This window comes from Drosophila virilis, chromosome 2 (genome assembly GCF_030788295.1).
Source record: "Drosophila virilis strain 15010-1051.87 chromosome 2, Dvir_AGI_RSII-ME, whole genome shotgun sequence".
Taxonomy (NCBI): Eukaryota; Metazoa; Arthropoda; class Insecta; order Diptera; family Drosophilidae; genus Drosophila; species Drosophila virilis.
The window spans coordinates 34,497,440-34,521,074 of NC_091544.1; the positions used below are offsets into that span (position 1 = coordinate 34,497,440).

General features: G+C 40.4%; 1 protein-coding gene across 1 annotated transcript in view; it reads left to right on the forward strand.

Moving 5' to 3' along the window:
* Positions 1–23,184, forward strand: part of lovit (loss of visual transmission) — a 172,837-nt gene extending 149,653 nt beyond the window's left edge. The window contains exon 7 of the mRNA XM_002058695.4: positions 22,761–23,184. Coding sequence (XP_002058731.2) covers positions 22,761–22,991 — 231 coding nt within the window. The 3' untranslated portion in view covers positions 22,992–23,184. The remainder of the gene's footprint in view (positions 1–22,760) is intronic.
* Positions 23,185–23,635: the final 451 nt, after the last annotated feature.

The following is a 23,635-nucleotide window of genomic DNA, read 5'->3' on the forward strand; positions in this document are numbered from 1 at the left end:
TTGATATGATATTGATATTGATATTGATATTGATATTGATATTGATATTGATATTGATATTGATATTGATATTGATATGATATTTGATATTGATATTGATATTGATATTGATATTGATATTGATATTGATATTGATATTGATATTGATATTGATATTGATATTGATTTGATATTGATATTGATATCTGATATTTGATATTGATTAATTGATATTTGATATTGATATTTGATATTGATATTGATATTGATAATTGATTATTGATATTTGATATTGATATTGGATACTTGATATTGATATTGATATGTGATTATTGATATTTGATATTTGATAATTGATATTGATATTGATATTGATATTGTATTGATCTGATTATTGATATTGATATTGATATTGATATGATATTGATATTGATATTGATATTGATATTGATATTGATATTGATATTGATATTGATATGATATTGATATTGATAATTGATATTGATATTGATTATGCTTGATATTGATATTGATATTGATATTGATATTGATATTGATATTTGATATTGACTTGATATTGATATTGATATGATATTGTATTGATATTGATATTGATTTGATATTGATATTGATATTGATATTGATATTGATATTGATATTGATATTGATATGATATTGATATTGATATTGATATTGATATTGATATTGATATTGATATTGATATTGATTGTATTGATATTGATATTGCTATTGATATTGATATGATATTGATATTGATATTGATATTGATATTGATATTGATATTGATATTGATATTGATATTGATATTGATATTGATATTGATATTGATATTGATATTGATATTGATATTGATATTGATATTGATATTGATATTGATATGATATTGATATTGATATTGATATGATATTGATATTGATATTGATATTGATATTGATATTGATATTGATATTGATATTGATATTGATATTGATATTGATATTGATATTGATATTGATATTGATATTGATAGTGATATTTGATATTGATATTGATATTGATATTGATATTGATATTGATATTGATATTTATATTGATATGATATTGATATTGATATTGATATTGATATTGATATTGATATTGATATTGATATTGATATTGATATTGATATTGATATTGATATTGATATTGATATTGATATTGATATTGATATTGATATTGATATTGATATTGATATTGATATGATATTGATATTGATATTGATATTGATATTGATATTGATATTGATATTGTATGATATTGATATTGATATTGATATTGATATTGATATTGATATTGATATTGATATTGATATTGATATTGATATTGATATTGATATTGATATTGATATTGATATTATATTGATATTGATATTGATATTGATATTGATATTGATATTGATATTGATATGATATTGATATTGATATTGATATTGATATTGATATTGATATTGATATTGATATTGATATTGATATTGATATTGATATTGATATTGATATTGATATTGATATTGATATTGATATTGATATTGATATTGATTTTGATTTTGATTTTGATTTTGATTTTGATTTTGATATTGATATTGATATTGATATTGATATTGATATTGATATTGATTTTGATTTTGATATTGATATTGATATTGATATTGATATTGATATTAATATTGATAATGATATTGATATTGATATTGATATTGATATTGATATTGATATTGATATTGATATTGATATTGATATTGATATTGATATTGATATTGATATTGATATTGATATTGATATTGATATTGATATTGATATTGACTATTACTAAATATAAAAAAAAAAAAACCCCTTGACAGGTTTCGAACTTTCAACTCACCGCTTATTTGCTCTACCTCTACATAATAGTCACCCCAGCTAAACAAAAAAACATTTCGCTGGTAGGGCTCGAACTCGTGACAGACCGCAACACTTTCCTTAACTCAACAAGCACACCGATAATTTAGTATTATTGAGAAAGCTCGAATTAAAACAGCAACACAGAAAACAATCGTGATTGTGAATGTGTGTATAAATTAATATTTTAATAAAAGGTCTTCGCGGATTTGCGTCATAAGACTTTATTTTGATTATTTATAAAACACTAGGCCGATACGCCGTAGTGAGTGAGTTAATTAAAGCGCGAAGTCCCTGGGCCGATGTGCCTCAGTGAAAGCCGCATTAAAAACTAATTTCTTAATACACAGAATATTTCACGTAAACTAAGCCAAAACTCGCCTCACGCCACAATGTCATGGTCGGCAAGCCGACTCAGCAAAATCTTAGGCAATAACGGAAACTCTTGCAGCAAAACAAAAGTGTCCGGTTACCGCCGCTGACCATTGCAGCTATAGCGCACTGATACAAAGTAGGCAGTGTCGCAATTGCGAGGGCTGTTCCTTTACTTATGAAGCACGCGATAGCGAGGGTTGATTATAAACTTATGAAATATCCTACATTATGTGTTAACTTATACATGTATATAGAAATTCTTGCAATTTGCGCTCCATCCAATTGCGCAGTAAAATATAACTTTGATTTTTCTCTACCGATTTTAATGAACTTTTCTACGTATATCTTATTGTATATTGTACCATAGAATATCTGCGTATTCTCAAAATGTCAATTGCATTTAAATTGTGTCTTATATTTCTAAGATGTAGTAGCGGGGAGGCTGTGATTGCCATAATATGAAATATACTTGATATATATGTATGTACAAGTCTTTGCAAGGATTTCCGTTTCGGCAGCAAACGTGGCCACTAGAAGGTCCTGCCTATCATTCCGTCTGCCAGCATTTGCAGTGATCATATCTTGTGTAAACAGGCTGAATAAAGTGGGCCCCAAAACCCAGCCTTGCGGAACGCTCGCTTTTATGCTTTTGGTTTGAGAGGCTACGCCATCCTGCAGCACTTAAAGTGTTCACTCAGTTAGGAAGCTCGCAAAGATGCTAAATAGCTGCATATTAAGTTTGTTCTTGATGAAAGAAGATCTGCGTGCCACCAGTTGAAAAGCTTGCTGGATATAGAGATATGCTGCAACCGCATACTCTTTTCTGTGGAAACCATCTAGTATTAAGTTAACTACCCGATGGAGTTGCTCAGGTGTACCGTGCCTGAGTTGGAATCCAAACTGGAACTTCGGAATTGCATGTCTCATTTCCGTACTTCCCGGGATGCTTCTAAGGATACATCTCTCCAGAATTTTTCCAAAAGCAGGTAAGAGGCTGATGGGGAGAGAGGATTGCAGCTGGCTGGGAGGCTTTGGCCGGTAATCAAAACAGTCTTCGCTGGGGGCTTTGCGGATTTTAATACACTTAATCTTCCACTTCACTTCGTGTACTGTGATTGGTGCCACAAGGAGGGACATTTGGAAGGGCTCCTCCAGGGTTTGCGCGACTCTTTGTTGCCTCTGTCCTTTGGCGATATAGCCCAGGTGCCGTTGGCATGACGGATGGAAAACTTTGGTGTTGCATGCCGTTTATACTGCCTGGTGAGCTTTCAGAGCTCGAAATTCAAGTTCTCGTCAGCTGTTGCTTCCTCCAGAAAGGTGTCTGTGGCATTTCTTTTAGGATAAGCAGCTCCTTCCTGACCCTGTTAGGTATACGACGATAAATCCTGTCCCCACAATTGTTGGGTCCTGGGTACGGACATATTTATTATTGGGGCGGGAAGACCTACCAAAATAGGGAAAAACGTCCTTGAGTGCTGGTTTGTAGGGACTGGGTACATATATGCTGGCGCCGTGTTGGCGGCTGTGGCATGTACATGGTCCTACAGGGTTTGGACTGCAGAGTCGACGTCCTCGGCTAACAGAATCTGTGTGTTTTAATTGATCAATTGGATCGACCTTAAAGCGTTGATTGTCTGACCCAGGGAGACAGGTCTATGTTTTTGGTGTAGCCGTATTGATCGTTGTAAGGAGTTGCAGGTGGTCGTAAGATAGATCGTACTCTTCACGAATAAATATTGCGTTGTTGGGGATGCCATTCTATATAAAAAGTCAATAAAGGAAGGCGTACTTTGCCGGTTGTATGGAAAGTGCGTAGGTCTACCAGTGGCCAGTACCTGAGCTGACCAGGGAGTGAGCGCTTCATGCAGCGCAGTCCCTCTGCTGTCAGCTCGGTAGTTTCCTCACAGTCTATGCTTTGCGTCAAAGTCACCTTCAACAACGAATTTGGGGCCAAGCTGGTCAAACAGAGTCGAATTAATCTCGGTTCCAGGTAATGTTTTATGGTCGATACGCTGCCGTAACCTGGATTTCGGCCAAGGGGGTATCCACCATGATAACAGCTAGCTGGTCTCACTGGAGGTCACTGTGTGCAGATGGAATTGTGCATTATCCTGTTTTGCCAGCAATGCAGCACCACCTCTGGCGTGTCCTGATGGGTGATCCGCACGGATCTATGGTTTCCTCCATTGCGACAACATCGCTGACTCCAGGAACTATTATCGGCCTGGGTTTGGAGATCTTCTTCGCTGCATGCTGTTGGTCTGGGCATGGGGGCGCTTTGTAAGCAATGTCTACCTCGTCGTCTTCGATGGCAGAGGCGTCTCCCTGAAGCTCAAGAGGAGCATATCTGTTAATCGTCAAAGCTGTAATAGGAGTTACGGACTTAGCTCCCGCGCTGGTGTTGCGATTATAAACCGGCTTTGGCCAACGATGTATTTCTGCGTCTTGTTTTGAATCAACCTTTTGCCAATTTTGCCGGCCTGCTTCCATCGAGCCGGTCGACAGTAGCAGCCATGTTAGTAGGGTAAGTTGCTGAGCTGTTCGGCAGCGGGTAAATTGGCGAATGCATCTGTTTGTTATTCGTTATTTGTTTCTCACTTTCTTACTTTGTTATTTTTTCCCAGCAGGGAGCAGAGGAGAGTCACTGCAGCGTCTGCTTTACCAGCACTATCAGTTCAGCAAAAGCTCTCTCGTGAAAGCTTAGCTGCACACGCGCACACACACATGTGCACTTGAGTTGCTATCACCAGCTTTAGTTTTGCAAGAAATTGTTAGCTCGCACTGTACGCGGTTATTCTTTGTCAAAATAATTGATAATTTTTTTAACACTTGCGTATAGCTTACCCACTATAAGCAGAATTTGTATGGATTGCCCTGGTGCGGGGTTTACTCAGTGTCACTTTCTTTGTTTATGCCTGGACCCAGCGGTGGATTAACGCGCACACAGCCTAAGACTGAAATTTTCACGTCCAATCACCAAAAAAACACACAAACGTAACTAATCTTGTACGCTGTGTCTAATAAGTCTAAACTTCTCGCCATCCTATGGTGCACTTGCAACGCAGACAATAAGTTTCTAATATGTTTGATATATATGTCTAACAGCCTTTCTATGTGAGACTGTTGAAGCAATTCTGACATTGCCATTGTCCACTATATGTCGGGTATCTGAGATATTTGATGAATGCTGTCATCCACTATTGGACTATAATCAAAGTATGAATAGTCGTGAATCCGATCATTAATTAGTGCGAAAACTATAAGTTCCACGAGTATAGGCCTAGCATAAAGGAAAGTATACGATAGCTTCTTAAATTATCGCAAAAACAATGGTAATATCACGTCCGTACCCCTTAAATAGGACTGGGGTCTGCCACAATTTTAGTTCCACGCACTATTGGTCTTCGGCTGTGAAATAATGAGATGTGCGGCTGCACTCCCCTACACCTGTTTGTTGGTTGTTGTTATGGTGGTGCGTTCTCGATTGTCACCCCCATTAATTCTTAATAACAATGACCATCTCGTCTCTGATTTGAAAAACGCGTCGTCATCGAAGTATAACACACGGGGATCTGCTGAATGACGGTGAACTTAGAACATTTGTCCACGCATGGAAGGAAATACTTCTAATCGCTTATAAAAATATCGATATAGAGAATCTTTACAGTGTGAATTGGGATTGGTGTTTCGCTAAGCTCTTGTTTTTTTCGGATGCCTGTTATACATAGCTTTAGATTACAACCTGTAGCTTAGAACAATTTAGTTGGCTAGCTTTGTCATTTTGCAGCAATCGGCAGAATTTGTTTCCGAAAACTTTGCCTGTTAACTGCTTGTAGCAAATGGGGAAATCAGTACAACGCAGGGTCAGTTATTCAAAGATGATAGTCGTAGAGCCGCTATTACTGCCGCCACCCTTATTGCGCGATGCTCAGCCTGGCGCATCGTGGCCAAAGGGGACTTCGGCGATCCTCTCGGAAATATCTGCTGGTGGCAAACGAGCCGCGTGAGAACTCGACGATTATTAAGCGCGAAGGACCTGACGATGTCACAACCATTAGGATCGCGCTGCTTGAGACTGCTCACACTCTAGAATGCAGCTACCACTACCGCTCGTACGCACCTATCTTTGCCAAGCCTTCAAGTCAGCCGGACCTCCCGCTTTGTAGGACTACCATCCGGGCATAAGATGCTTTATGTCGCATTGTTGGATGCAAGCTAGACAATAATGTTGAGCTCCATTCAAACCAACTGTTGCCGACGCCATATTGCGTCCGTCGACAACCGGTGTACGTATGCGTGATTTTTTCCACCTCTTCGCGCTAATACAAAAGCCATATGTCAACATAACAGGACTAACTACGTTCTACCCAGCCGTAACGCGAACTTTCGGCAGCCGCACTGTTGATGACCTAAATAAAAGCACGGCTTTTATCATCGAAAACCCATGCCTACCTGTGGTGCCGCTGACTACCGAGGATGGTATGTGACAGGGTTATGGGTAAACATGGCACAGTTTACTTCACCTCCAGGAATCCTAAGCCTGATTCTCCCATTCGCCCCGTTGCAAGTGCACCATAGGATGGCGATAAGCGTTTGTGTTTCTTTGGTGATCGGACGCGAAAATTGCAGTCTTGAGTGTTTAATCGAGTAAGTGCACCGCTGGCTGCAGGCATAAACAAAGAAAGTGACAGTGAGTAAAGCCCGCCCCAGGGCAATCCATACAAATTCTGCTTTCAGTAAGTAAACTATACGCAAGTGTTAAAAAAATTATCAATTATTTTAACAAAGAATTACCGCGTGCAGTGCGAGTTAACAATTCCTTGCAAAACTAAGCTGGTGATAGCAACTCAAGTCCGTATGTGTGTGTGCGCGTGTGCAGCAAAGCCTCACTTGCAGATGAACTGATAGTGCTGGTTAAGCAGACGCTGCATTGACTCTTCTACTCTTCTTGCTGGAAAAAAATAACAAAGTAAGAAGCAATGGCTACAAGCAACCGACCTCAAGGCGAACAGATGGCATTCGCCATGGAAGCAGGCCACTGGAAGATTTTTACCGATACTACAAAGACATGCTCGCCAGTAGCCCAAACTGAAACGGCGCCTTCACCTCGCGGTCAGCCGGTACACAGGAATGCTCGACTGGGCGCTTGCAACGACATGGCGCTGTCAGCACAACGACAGCAACAACCGCTACAACCAAAGCGTCATTCAACAGCGGCTGCACGACATCTGCCTCAACAGGCACAAGCCGAGCCGCCCTAGTTGCCATCTGGACCTGCCCAAAGCCGCCAATCCTACCTTGCAGTCCACCCCGTCTGGTAGCCAGAATCCCTCCTTGGCAACTTCTTGTGCCACAAGACAGTAGGTGCTACTTCATCCTTCTATGAGCCATTGGTAAATTGGCAAAAGGTTGCCCCAAAAAAAGACGTAAGAATACATCGTTGGCCAAAGCCGGTTAATAATCGCAACACAAGCCGAGTAACCGATATGCTCCTCTTGAGCTTCTGGGAAACGCCTCTGCCATTGAAGACGACGAGATAGACACTGCCTACGAAGCGCTCCCATGCCCAGACCAACAGCATGCAGCGAAGTAGATTTTCAAAACCCAGGCCGATAACAGTTCCTGGAGTCAGCGATGTTGTCGCAATGGAGGAAACAATAGATCAGGCAGTGGTCCCAGACGTCTACGAGTTCAAGGTCTCTCCCTCTGGCTATCTAAGAATATACACCGAAAACGCCGACACTCACAGAGCAATTGTCCGCAAGCTCACTGAAGTGAGAGCGCAATTTACCCACTACTGCCTAAAGGAAAACAGACCATACCGCGCCGTGGCTAAAAATGTGACCGCTTCTACTCCCAGAAACCAGATTGAAACTGCCTTCACATCACAGGGCCAAACTGTGACGAACTAATACAATCTTGGTGCCAGACAGCCTACAAGTAATGCCAGTGCAGACTTCACCAACGACTCGCCAAGTCGCAACTTCTGGATTGTTGAGCTCAAGCAGGCACAAAAAATCAGGGAAGCGCTGTGACTCAAGAAGGTTGGCCGTCAACGAGACAATATTGAGCTCCCGACAAACTCTGAGCATTACCCGACCTGCGATGCTTCAACTGCGTGGGAAACCATGCTGCCTCCCATAAAGGATGCACAAGGTGAGACTCACACAGGTGAGACTAAATGCCAGGAAGACGGCCATCAATATCTCCCCTCCTACACGATATAGCCACCCTCAAAATAAGCGAGAATTGTAAGACAGGGCACGTGGTATGCTGCTGCACCACAGCCAGGTCATCATGTACAAGCCCGCCAACCCCCAGCGCGCACTTTTCAGCCCACCGTTAAACCAATGCAGCTCCACCAACCACTGTACAAAGTACACACAAACCTGGAATGGTACGTCTGTTACCGTGCGGACCCAACAGGACACGCTAGAGGTGGTGCTGCAGTACTGGCAAAACAGGATTTAGCACAATACCATCTGCAAACAGTGACCTCCAATGAGACACATCCAGCTGTTATCATGGTGGAGACTTCCTTGGCCGAAATCCTCGTTGCGGCAGCGTATCAACCACCTAACATAACCTGGAACCGAGTTGAATTTGACTCTCTGTTTGACCAGGTTGGTTCCAAATTCATTGTTGGAGATGACTTCGATGCAAAGCACAGACAGTGGGGAAACTACAGAGTTGATAGCAGAGGCGCTACGCCTCATGAGGCGCTCACTCCCTGCTCAGCCACCGGTAGACCGTTTTTATATACAATGGCATCCCTAACAGCGTAATATTGATTCCTGAAGAGTACGATCTATCTCTCGTCCACCTGCCACTCCATCCAACGATAAATTCGGCTACACACAGGATCCCAAAAAATGCAGGCTTGTCCCCTGGGTCCGACAACCAACGATTTAACACCGATCTAAATAAGTTGATTAACCTAAACACGCAAATTCTATTAGCCGAGGACGCCGACGCTGCAATCCAAACCCTGTTGGGCCATGTACGCGCCAACGCGACACCAGCATATATTTACCCAGTCCCTACAAACCAGCGTTCAAGGACGTTATCCCCCCTTTTGGAATATCTTCTCGCTCCACGCTTGACAGGATTTATCGTCGCACAGCTAACAGGGTCAGGAAGGAGCAGCTTATCCTGAAAAGAAATGCCACAGCCACCATGCTGGAGGAAGCAACAGCTGACGAGAACTCGAATTCCGCCCTCTGTTAGCGCACCAGGCAGTATAAACGGCATGCTGCATCTGGGGCAGATCGCCATACGACAGAGCAGAAGCCTTCGTCAGGCTTAGAAGGATCCTGGAAAGTACGGATATAAGACATGCAATCCCCTGAGCAACTTCATAGTTAGTTAACTTCATACTAGACGGTTTAAACAGAAAACAAGTAAGCAAATATATTCTATTTTAGAAGCTATGTAAATGTCAAGTTTTGTGACTCTAGCTCTTATTATTTAGCAAAATTGCCAAAAAAAAACAAGATATCGATATCGATTTTTATTCATTGCTTGGAAACTGAGTAAGTTATCGATTATCGGAAATAAACTCGATTTGCGCGGGAACTAGGAGCACCTACATCTAACATTTCAAGTCTCTAGCTCTTAAAGGTTCTGAGATGCTTGCGTTCATACATACGGACGGACGGATGGACGGACGAACGGACGGACGGACGGACAGACAGACGGATGTGGCTAGATCGAATCGGCTATTGATGCTGATCAAGAATATATATACTTTATGGGGTCGGAGATGTTTCCTTCTGCCTGTTACATACATTTGGATTTTGCACAAATACAATATACCCATTTTTAATGGGTTCAGGGTATAAAAATATGCGGTGGCGGCATATTTCGATATCCAGCAAGCTTTTGACCTGGTGTGGCACGCAGATCTTCTTTCACTAAAGTAAACACAAAACTAAATATGCAGCTATTTAGCATCATTGCGAAGTTCCAACTGAGAGAATATTTCAAGAGGAGTAGCCTCTCAAAACAAACGCATAAAAGCGAGCGTTCTGTAAGGCAGTGTTTTGAGTCCCACTTAATACAGCCATTTAAAACTTATTATGTAATGTTAAGTATGTTCAATCCATTATTGTTAAAATAGTTTAAGATGATCAAGCATAGTATCAACAAATTAGCTAATAAAAGGAAAAAAAAAAAAAAAAACTTAATACAACCTCTTTGCACATGACATGCCCACTGCAAATGCTAACACACGGAATGATCGGTAGGACCATCTGTTGGCCACGTTTGCTGACGACACGGCAATCCTTCCAAAGCACAACTGTGTTTACATTGCAACTAACCTCCTGCAGGAGTACCTCAAGCGATTTGAAAACGGGGCTAAGCGATTTGAAAACGGGGCTAGTAGATGGAAAATCGCAGTGCACCCTGCTTCTCAAATCCAACAACAAACTCTCGCTCCAAAACAAGGTCCTCATCTAAGATCCTATCCTTGCCCCTGTGTAGCGCTATGGGCTCCAAGTCTATGGTATAGCTGCAAAATCACACCTGAACAAAATTCGCACCATTGAGGTCAAAACCTCGCGCAAAATGAATGAAGCTGAATGGTATATCCGCACACGCGACATCGCATAAGGACCTCAGGCTACCAATGGTGGGCGACGTAGTCAACAGGCAAACAGCGAGCCACTCAAATAAGCTCCACAACCATCCTAACGTCCTGGCAAGGAACCTGCTAAGAAAGCGAAGAGGAAGGCGTTTGAAAAGGACCTACCCGACTCACCTAGTCGTTCGTTACATAAAATTCACAAACTGTATTAAATACCACTAAATACGTTTCTATGAATATATGTATATGTGTCTAATCTGTTAAACTAATTTAAAATCCACAATTTTCGCTGAGCTAAGTAATTATATCGCTCTGATAAAAGTAGCTAACAAAAAAAAAACAATTGTTCAAGATCGTAGTAGGCACCCCTGATGCCTCTTGAAGGGTTCACGGAATAGCTAAGTTGTCCAAGTCAGAACTCATAGAGTCAATATACAAGCAGGTGGTGATAAACACCAAGTCACAGGATCAAATAAACCGTTTAACTTACGCCAACAACCAAATCCATCATGCATAACAGAAGAATCAGGAAATCTTAACGAAATAATATTAAGACCTCACAGTCCGATAGCATCATCCACTGCATTATTGAAAACTCAAGAATTAAGTTAATTTTAATTTCACCTGCGATCGCGGCTTACATGCAGAGTGCGTTAAAACTGAAAATCTAAGCCCAGCCATCATCATCATTAACAACTGGCCCAGAGGTTGCTGAACCATGCACTTTTCTTGCCATATTCGAACACACAGCACCAACGTCGTTAAACGCATCATTGTTCTCCAAAAATTCCTATTTCGTATCCACGTCGTTGCTGAACATTTTTGGATACGAATAAGTATTGAGTCTCCAACTTGAACTCTGGCTTAATGAGTAGAATGTGCATGTCAAATACGACCTTGACATTCTGTGTTCGAATAAGAATCTGCATGTTTATCAGAGGTTTAATCATTCTTCGGCAACGCATGATTAAAAGGCGAGAAGGTCACGAGAGGAGGTGGTTGCCTGAAACGCCAATACTTCAAAGTGGAAGAAGTTGTCAATCCAACGGGGTCTGCGAGGCCAAGGAGCTCCAGTTCGAGCACTTGGGCCATTATACTGAAACTGCGTCATATTGCCCAGTAACCTTGTTGGAGCTGCCCGTAATATAATGCCATACTCCGCCGACTCTTACTGTAAGAACCAATTTTAGCTCTAGACACACACTTGGCATTTCGTATATATGATGGAACCAGGCTCTTGTCTTTTGGGAAGTCTATCGTATTTGGTTTTTGCACAAGTGTTGCATTTCTTTCCCATTAATAAAGCGAAGTTTGTTAATTTTTTGCAAAATAGTAGTCGTGAAGTATCTGCTTCACGTTCATCTGTGAGCAAGATTGTGTTCTGTTGTCACATATGTCCAAATTTTTATAGCCTGAACTCATTGAAAATGCGTATAAAGTGTATAATGTATAATGTATAATGCAAGTGTATGTAACAGGCACATAAAGTATATGTCGTCGCGTTTAATTTTAAGTATTACGAATGAAAATGAATAAAAGCATGAATAAATCGATTTTATGAATTTCACAAGACTGCGTTGTTTGTCTAATTTATATTTCTTCCATTCTATACTGATCCTTTATGCATTGCTTTGTGCTTTGCATAATTGCGAGCCTGGCAGAGTTCTCTGTCCAGCGCAGCGTTACAATGAGTTAGAGAGAGAGAGAGAGAGAGGAATATACTGCTAGCGCTTGGAAGGCGAGTGTCAGTTGTAGTATACACACGTGTTGGTGTACACACGTGGTGGAAACAAATCTCGTTGATGCAACACGAAGTCACGCGCAACGAAGCGTTTGGTTCACAAGGTAGTCGAGGATGCTCTCGAAAATGAAGACACTTACCCGACATCAGAAGTGGGATCCCCTTCACACCAAGTTAACCGTGAGGACCGTCTATGCTCTATTCTGTAATCGCAACACCGCAATTTAATTAAAGTATTAAAAGCAACAAAAGACATCTGTTACAAGGTCCTTTTAAGACATTTTTTTTTTTTAAAAGCTTAACCCTGACAACTCGATTTCCAGTGCTGCCGCATGATGTTTTACAGTGGACTTAATCCACGCCATGTCACAAATATCTTTTGCTGATATGGCATGGAGCCAGTTTAAAGAATTATTTCTAAAACAGTTTGAGGGCAACGAAACGACAGCCGGCACAGTTTTCAATGTTCTCAATGGTCGCCCAAAAGATGGGGAATGCCTTTCACTATATGGAACTCGACTTGTTACATCGCTGGTGTCTAAATGAAAGGAAATGAGTTTCGGACAATATTTACAACCGTCATCACCATCGTTTCAAAATAAAGTAAATGAAAAGCGAGTGAACCTGTGCCATATAAAAGAGCCAATAAGTACTGTTGGATTCTGCAGCAGCCTCATCAAATTAGCATAAGCAAACATTCATGTAAACATAAGAAGAGGTTGTAATTTTGGTGTAGTGGAACAGCTGTTTATTATAAGGTTATAAGGTTATAAGGTTGGCAAGCCTTTCTTGCACTTGTCGCAGCTGCTATAAATTGTATATTCCTTTTTTGTCTGCTCTCTCAGTTCGTTGTTGATCGAGGCGAAACGAAGAACCAATTCTGAGCCACAGCCAAATAACCTTATAATCTGCATAAATTTGCTAATAAACTTAATTGTAACGTGTTTTTGTGAGAGGCCGAAATTTACTAATTTCTTGGTTTAGGTTCTAAACAGTTGCTAAAAAACATTAGTAACTCAACATTTGGAGGCCCCGGCGAGATTTAACATTGCAGTGCACACAAGCAAAATAAATCTATTGCAAATTAAAATTTTGATTATTCAAGTAGAACATAATCATCGTAAATTGTTATAATTAGGCAAGTGCAAACCGCCTGTGTGAGCTGACCATTTACAGCTCCCAAATATTCGCATATACATTAACGCCGCTAGTTGACTTCCGCGCTCTTCCCCTTGCGCGGTTATTCGCCTTATATACATACGCTTGTAAATAAGCAGCTGCACAATTCGTCGCATGTTTTGTGCTCAGTTTGGTGTTCTGATTTTTTGCTTGTGAAAAAATGATGCAATGCGAGAACACAGATGATATGCAGTCATTCTTAAGCGCAAAGCGGTTGCATTGTTCGAGTAAGCCAAGTGTATTGAAAATTAATTATCTTAGGATAAAATTAACAACTCTTGTGCCGTCGACTTAGAAGTGCGCCTTTTGCTAATTGAACAAACTAAGTCTGCCTTTAATACCGCGCATAACTCGCTAGAGGAGCTTAATTTCGATGAAATTGGCAGCTACGTGATGATTTTGACGAGTTGATCGCCATGGTTGAAGCTCGCGTTCGCGGTAATATTCAATCTAACGGCCCGCCCCACTCAACCTTTCTTCGTCATGAGGATTTGCCAAACCAAACCTTGATCTTAGCCAACAGAACGCGCCTGCCCGAGCTCAAATTACCAACATTTTCCGGTGGTTATACCGAATATTCGGATTTTATTGCGATGTTTGAGTCAGTTGACAAGGATACCGAGCTGTCTAACATTGAAAGGTTCGCTCATGTTTGTCTGGCCCTGCGTTGGATTCGGTTCGATCCTTGGAGTTTACCGGTGCCAATTATCCTGTGGCTCTTGATATCCTAAATAGAAGATTTAGTAACAAACGGACAGTTTGGAGCAAATTTTGGGATGCATAATAGTCCACACGCTGCTTCAAAGGTTGGACACCCAGACTCAGACCAAATGGGAGGAAGCCGCAGGCAATGACAAAATCCCGACAGCCGTTGAGTGGAGAGCGTGCAACATGCCATGACATCCCATATAACCAATTATCAGGTGGGCAAATCCAACCATAACACTAACCACAGCAAAAGAGTGCTTGTAGCTGGTCACGGGATCTACACATGTTGTAAATTCGGAAATTTGTCTCCATACCTTCGGCATAAAGAAGTCAAGAAACTGGCCCTTTGTTATAACTGCCAAAGGAAGGGACACCAAACTCGGTCTTGGAGTAGTAGTCATTGTCGTACTTGTGGAGAAGAGAATCATACACTGTTGCATTTTGCCACTTCAAGAGACGCTGACGCGCCGACACCATTACTTACATCGGCTGATTTGGGCGACGCCACTTCGACGCACTCTCACTGGTGTTGTGCTCCTGGCCACTGCAGTGCTACTGGTAAAGAATAGTTCTGGTTTCTTCTTTCCCTGTTGGGCCTTATTAGACTCAGGCTCGCAGTTGCACATGGTCACATCCCGTTTCGCACAGAGACTTCAGTTAAGGAAAGCCAGGTCGTCGACAGTTGTCATGGATCTCGGAGACACAAGCGTCTCTACTGAAGGAACAGCTGTTAGGATTAACATGAAATCACAAGACTCAGATTATTCAGCCACCTTTGATGCTCTTGTGACTCCAACAATTACCGATAGTCAGCCCAGCTTCGTCATTGATTCATCAGACTGGAAAATTCCCTCGAACATAAGGTTGGCTGATCCTGCGTTCAACAAGCCACAGCGAGTGGATCTCTTAATTGGAGCGAGCCTTTTCTATGAGCTTTTGTCTGTTGGGCAAATTGTGCTTTTGCCAGAACTACCTCTTCTGCAAAAAACTCGTTTTGGCTGGGTCGTGACCGGTGGATTTGAGAGACCGCGCAGTACCTCGTTGTTGGCTGCCGGCCGCACTCCTAATAGCGAAGCTAGTCAGTTGGACGTCCGTCTGGATGAGTTGGTTCAGCGGTTTTGGGAAATTGAAAGCTTGGAAGAGCCTACAGTAAAGGCCACCAAAGAAGAGGCGGAATGCGAGCAGCATTTTGCCAATAACTTCACCCGTTTATCATCCGGCGAGTATTCAGTGCGGTTGCTCTGAAGCGGAGTGCAGAGCTTCTAGGAAAGTCTTATGCATCTGAAGGAGCAGTATTCGACATTCATCAAAGAGTTTCTGGATCTACATCACATGTCGCGAGTTAGTCCAGAGTTGAGTGGCTGTTGTAAATACTTCCTCCCACATCATTGCGTCTTGAAAGAAGGCAGCACCACAACCAAGTTGCGTGTTGTGTTTGATGGCTCAGCAACTACTGATTCCGGACATTCTCTTAATAAAGTACTGATGGCGGGACCAATCATTCAACCTAAAGTGTTTCACATTCTGATTCGCTTCCGCACATATCCTGTTGCTCTCACAGCTGATATTTGCAAAATGTATCGTTGTGTCCGAGTGACTTCGCCTGATAGTTACTTCCAGTGCATCCTGTAGAGGGACTCGCCTCAGAAGAAATCGAAATCTTTTAATTAGATACAGTAACATATGTGACCAAATCAACATCATTTCAGTCCGTGTGCGCAATGCACCAGTTGGCCTTTGATGAGCGTGATGCATTTCCAATTGGATCGGATGCCATCAAGCAGGAGTTTTACGTTGACGATTTGATATTCGGAGCCAACTCAGTTGCTGAAGACAGAAAATTCGTCAGCCGACTGGGATATTGTCTCGTGGAAACTTCAAGCTTCAAAAGTGGTGTTCCAGTCTCCAAGAAGTACTCAATGGAATAGCCAATGATGATAGAGAACAGTACTTAAAGTTCGATGATGGAAGCGATGTCACCAAGGCCCTTGGTCTTGTATGAGATTTTCTATTGCTATTTTCATTTTCTGTTCTAGATTGTACTGTTAAGCCCTGCATGCGATCAGTTCTGTCTATTGTTGCCCGATTTTATGATCCGCTTCGACTTTTGGGACCAGTCATAACTAAGGCAAGATATTTCTTCAACAGCTTTTTAAGGACAAATTAACTTGGGATGAAAGCTTGCCGATTGCACGTGATGCGACCTGGAGGCAGCTATGCAGCAGTTTTCGCAACATTCGCCATGTATCGTTTCCCAGAGTAATACTCTTCGAAGGATGTTGAAATACTGTTGCACTGTTGCAGACATTCATCACGGCACTCGCATTCCTTTTCGGGTTGTACAGAGAGCGAACTTGTGGGATGACATCAAGGAGATACATTCTCATGGAAATGTGAAAAAATCAAGCTCTATTGCATCTCTTGCACCATTTTTGGATGAACATGACCCCCTCCGCGTCAGTGGCCGGCTTAACAATTCGTTCCTGGACTATGATGCGCAACACCCCATTACACTGCCTCGGCGTCATGCAATCACCTTAGCTGTCATCGTTCGGTTTCATGAGAGGAATCTACACCCTGGTCCCCGTGCACTTCTAGCCAAAATTCGACTTAAATATTGGCCGATTGGTGGATTAGGAACAGTCTCTACAGCAGTCAGTAGATATATGAGTTGCTTCAGAGCGAGGCCCATTTTTGTCGAGCCTATGATGGCAAGACTTCCAAGGGAAGGTCTGGAAGTCGTTCGAGCCTTCACCGTAACTGGAGTCGATTATTGCGGACCCTTCTTCTACAAGTCGGAAGTTCGTAAAGGCCACCCATCAAGTGCTATGTCAGCGTCTTCATTTGTTTCACTGGCAAGGTAATGCACCTAGAGCTAGTCAAGGACCTGAAGCGATTCATCGCCACTCATGGCAAGCCCAGTCAAATTTGGTCCGACAACGCAACAAACTTCGTCGGATCGAAGAATGAGCTGGTGGATTTAAAACGTCTCTTGGTTAGCAGTCCCCACATGGAAGCAATTCGGCAGTTCTGCCTCGCCGATGACACCGAGTGGAAAGTCATCTGCTGCCGCTTAAGGATTCTGTTGAAAGTCAGGCGTCTAAACATTCATGTAAACATAAGAAGAGGTTGTAATTGTGGTCTAGTGGAACAGCTGTTTATTATAAACAGGGCTGGCAAGCTTTTCTTGCACTTGTCGCAGCTGCTATAAATTTCTTTTTTTATATATTTCTTTTTTCATATTTCTTTTTTTGTCTGCTCTCTCAGTTCGTTGTTGATCGAGGCGAAACGAAGAATCAATTCTGAGCCACAGCCAAATAACCTTATAATCTACATAAATTTTCCTAATTAACTGAATTATAACGTGTTGTTGTGACAGGCCCAAACTAACTTATTTCTTGGTTGAGGCTCTAAACAGTGCTAAAAAACTAAAAAGCATTAGTAACTCAACAAGTACCTTAATTCAATCTGGTGAGTCGTATCAATTTTGCTTCGATTTTGGGGCAGAGGGTTCCCTTGTGAAAGAAGCTGTAGCCCACAAACTTTCGGGAAAACGAATTAACAACGTAGTGATTCTTAAGGGTATTGCAAATGTTATCAAATGTTAAAATAAGCGAATACTCCCGTGAAGTTCTATTTCATGTTGTTTTAATTGATTGCTTAAATTATGATATTATAATCGGCCGCGAAATTCCGTATCACGACTTTACTGTCACTATATCAATCGATAGGTCATATTGTTTAAAAAAAATCTGTATGTGCTGTGGCTGTTACTAATAACTGCTCTGAGCTAGACAATATCGAGACTGAGTAGTGCAATGTAGATAAATCTCTTTTATATGATGTTTTAAAAGAATATTCCCAAAAGTCAAGTTACAACAGGTCAATTAGAAATACGCTTAATCTATTCAAACTAAGCCGTTCAAAGACGACCATACCGACTCAGCTCAGATGAAAAGGAAATAGTAAGAAATATTAGAAAAAAATAAGAATAAAATATTATTCGCCCTAGCTGTTGACCGTTCATATACTCCATTTAAAAAAAAAATGGCACTGATCGACTATGCGTTGACTATCGCGAAGTGAATTCGAATACTGTTGCTGATAAAAAATATGGCAAGTGGGTTTCACCAGATCCCAATTCACCCAGACTCGATTAAGCATACAGCCTTCGTTACTCCAGAAGGTCAATACGAGTTTCTGGCCATGTTTCGGTCTTAAGAATGCACCATCTGTCTTCCAATGTGCCGTGATGAAAGCATAAGGTGGGCTTGCTAACTCTTTTGTCATTGTTTACAGGGATGATATTATGATAACTTCTTAAGCAAAATAAGAGGCATTTGAAAGATTCTCTTTTAAAGCCGCCAAATGCATTTTCCTAAGATCTAGTGTCGAATACCTGGGTTTTGAAATTAGAGAAGGGGCATTGATTGACTTGGCGCCCCCACAGTCTGTTACCCAAGTGGCTTGGCGTCGTACTTTCGACAATTCATGCCAAAGTTTTCACAAATAATGAAACCAGACTTACGTGCAAGAATAAAGCATTGAAAATTAGATCATGAGCACATTCGCAAAAGGTCATAAAAATATTGACAGACGAACCTGTGCTTACCATATACGATCCTCAGCATCCAATAGAACTGCATACAGATGCCCGTATGGATGGTTACGATGCAATTTTATTGCACAAAATCGATAATACGTTCAACGTTGTTGAATATAACATCAAACGAATTTCGCCTCCAGAATCTCGATATCATTCATACGAATTGGACACATTATCTGTATTCAATTCAATAAAAAATTTTCGTCATTACTTACAAGGCCGACATTTTCTCGTTCACACCAATTGTAATTCACTAAAAGCTTCTCGCAATAAAATTGATCCTACGCCTAGAGTCCATAGATGGTAGGCGTATATGCAGTCCTTTAATTTCGACATACAATACAGACCAGGTAGTGAAAAGTCACAAGTAAATTTCTTCTAACGTAATCCCTTACCTATAAAAATATCTTCCCAAGATCCCATCGAGTGTGCAATTGGCCGAGATAACGGAAAATTGGCTTCTTACCGAACAACAAAGAGATCCTGAGACTTCTTCGATAATTTAGAATATTCAAAACGATGAAATAGAGGAAAGTGTAGCGATTTCTTATGAGCTTAGATCAAAAATGCTATTTCGGAAAATTCAAAGAAGCCGTAAAACTCGCTGTCTATCAGTTATCCCCAGATGATTTAAATAGTCTGTAGTAAGCCACGTCCATAAAGCAATTGTACGACTTGGTTGGGAAAAGACCCTAGACAACATGTATGAGTATTACTTTTCGAAAACATGTCTAAATACGTGCGTAAATTTGTCGAACGCTGCATTACCTGTAAATTGACTAAGCCACCATCAGGCAAGATTACAGCAGAACATCACCCAATACCCAAAGTAGACATTCCGTGACATACGGTTAATATTGATATCACTGGCAAACTGAGTGCAAAAGCGTTCGAAAGGAATATGTTATTGTCCAAATTGATGCATTTACCAAAATCACCTATTTATACCATACTGTAAATATTTATTCCGAAAGCTGCATCAATGCTTTGAAGTCATCCATATCCTTGCTCGGCGTACCAACAAGAATTATAGCCGACCGTGGCAGATGTTTTACGGGGTCAGATTTTAGTAAATTTTGTTCTATACATTAGAGCAGGTCGAGCGCGTTATGAGTGTGTTGAAACGTATGTTAACCGCTATAGAGAGTAGCGAGCGTTCCTGGCAAGACGCTTAAGGTGAAATACAATTGGCCATAAATTGCATGACAAATGGAACTACGAAATATAGTCCTCTAGAATTGTTAATTGGAAAAGAAGCTAGACCATTCGGTATGTTATATGTGTGTGAAGATAATAGGAAAGAAGACGTAAGTTTATTGAGAGAAATGGCTAAAGAAAATATAAAAAAGAACGCTGTCTATGACAAAATTAGATTCGACAAAAACAAATCAAAATTTGTAATATTTAAGATAGGCGATTATGTATTGCTCAAAAACGATGAAAGACACCAGAAAAAGTTAGATCAAGGGCCCATTCTTAGTGGCAGAAGTGCTCAAGGGAGATCGATGCGTTGTAAAGTCATTGGCTAACCAGCGAACTTATAAGTATTTGCATGAGTCGTTGAGATGTACGCCGGCAGAGGGGATTTCCATTAAGTTAGACTCGTGAGATAACGGCTTTGAAAGAGACGTCAATGACGCATTAGAGGATTCTAATGACAGTAACGGCGTTGAAAGAGACGTCAGTGATGCATTTAAGTACTCTAAAGATAGTGACGGAGTTGAAAAAGATTTCAATGATGCGTTAGTCGATTCTAACGAATAAGAGGCATTGGCGTATCCAATGTAGTGGAGGCATTGATGGATTTCAATGTGAGATATCAGACTCTATACTTAAAGGTCACGCTGTTATGCTAATTCACTTTCTTACTTGTCCAGCATCTGGTGAGTAGCTTGACAGTAGGGCCCTGGATTGGAAAGTGTCCTGATTATCTAGTAACTTCACAAGAGAGTTGTTAACTAATGGGAAATCACTTATATGCGGATATACTAAGACGCAGTTATCATAATACCCTGTACTTCTGTCATTGAGTTGGCCCTTTAAAAAATAATTTTGAGGTTGTTTTTTTTTTATTTAAATTTTAAATAACTTTGCTTTCATAATTTTGGATCAAATTGTTATTTCAGATTAGGTAAAGCGTATTGTAACTTTCCTTCTTTATTCTGTAACACACGAGGCCGTGTGATAGTCAGGAGAGCCGTGTCGTGGAGTTTAATTTTAAGTATTACGAATGATAATGAATAAAAGTATGAATAAATCAATTTTATGAATTTCACAAGACTACGTTGCTTGTCTAATTTATATTTAGTACTCTGTCCAGCGCAGCCTAAGCGGGACAATAAGTTAGAGAGAGGAATATACAGCTAGCGCTTGGAAATCGAGTGTCAGTGGTGGTATACGCACGTGGTGGTGTACACACTTGGTGGAATGTTGGCATTGTGAAATTAGTCTAGAAACAAATCTCGTTGATGCAAAACGATATCACGCCCAGGGAAGCGCTTGGTTCTCCGACATATATATATATTATTGATCAGCATCAATAGTCGAGTCGATCTAGCCATGTTCGTCTGTCTGTCCGTCCGTCCATATTGCCAACCAATTGAAGCTACAATTTAAATGCAATATTCAATGGTACAATTAGATACTGTAGAAAATTTCATAAAAATCGGTTAAGAAAACACCAAAGAATTTCTGAATACATGTACACACACACATACATGCGCGTCTGCTTCGCATTCTAACAGCATGGTAATTGCTTTTTTCTTTTTTAGTTCCTTTCTATTTTCTATTTTAGTTCCTTTTTTTAAGAAAAGTATTTAATTATTGGTGCGGTCTGTCGCGAGCTCGAGCCCTAACGGAGAAAATATTTTTTTTGCTTTTTGCTGGTGTAGCTGTTGAGTAGAGTCGACAGTAAGTAATGCGGTCAGTTGCGAGTTCGAACTCTGCCAAGGGAACATTTTTTTATTGATTTATTTGGTGTGGGAATAAGAGGGTTCAGGGTATTCCTTAGTCGGGAGCTCCCGACTAGAACCTCTTACGTGTTTTAAGAATGTTTTAGGCAACTCTATTTAGGTTACTAAGCTGCATTTTCTGTCGGTCGAAAAAAGATTGTCTCGTTACCTAAACTTAAAGTAATAATACTCTCCCTCGTTCTATTTGAAGCGTCTTGTATCCTCTTTTTGTAACGAAAGGCCACATGAAAAGCAAAACACACGATCCTCCCCACACGATCGTCCCAGGGAGACCAGGACCTATTTCCCCTATGTACACTCTATTGATCTTCCCCAACATTTTTCAAGGCGCATAGCCACAGTAAGCTAGGAACCCAGAAGAGAAACGGGCTTATCGTTTATGAAATTACGATTACATTATTATAAGCAGTCAATCAAGTAGCTACCGGTACCAATAAGTCGGACAAACAAGTAATTATTTTCCTATATTGTGTTACTATGGTAAACCTGAAACCAAGTTTAGAACCGAATCGCTTCTATTAATAAGCGGAAAATGTTTTAAGGTTGGCTGAACAATTAACTAAAAAGCCGAAACTTGTTCGTGTCTATAGAAGCAAGTACAAATATTACCCTGCTTAAAATTGCGTATAGTCGGACACTATCGACTATTTAGTTGTTTTATGTTCATTTTAAAGATGTTTACATTATTTTTTTATTTCAGTTTGAAGTAGACGGCAGCGGTTGTGCAAAATTTGAATCTGGAGTACGCGGCTTGGGTACAGATGTTGCAATCGTTAGCAGTATGGTTTTCCTAGCTCAATTTATTCTTTCAATATGCATGGGTGTTATTGTTAAACTTACTGGAACTACTACAGCTGTTATAAGTACGGCCAGCTTTTTAAGTTTTTGTGGTGCTTTATCAGCATCAAAAATTATTTATCTAGATCTATAATTTGTTATAAGAAGTATGTTGCAAAACAACCAGATGAATAATCAAAATAATGTTTTGTTCACCTCTAGGGGATATTGTTAACAGCATAAATTCCAAAGCAAACACTGCTATTAAATAATTAATATTTCAAAATAAATATCAATTGAATCTGTTTTTAATTGTAGTATCAATATTGACATACTGGTGCAATAAATATCTCGTTTCATAACTGGTCCTGTGTTTCATTATTCGCTTACACGGATCAACAGTCAATAATATTTCCGCTAACGCAAAGCAAATTATTAATTTCCACTCAAATTGATTGCAATTGCTATTAAATCGTTTGGTGTGTATTATGTACTGTGGTAAAGCTAATCTAGCAATATAAATCGGGTAGCAACGGTGTCGGCGGTTGGCAGCTAATCTTCACAAAATAATTTGGGTAGTATTCACCAAGGCTCTTCGTGGTTGCGTTAGCATGGCAGGGGGGGATCCTCTTTTTCTCTAGCTCTTTCGGCTGGGGAGGGTTCTTCTTGCCATATCTCGATTTGCATACACAATTTTAATTTAGGATTACAGAAACTAAAACCTACAGAAACTAAATTTAGAAGCAGTACTCCGAAAAAACCAAATCTCAAACAGGCACAACTAAACGAGCACTAAAA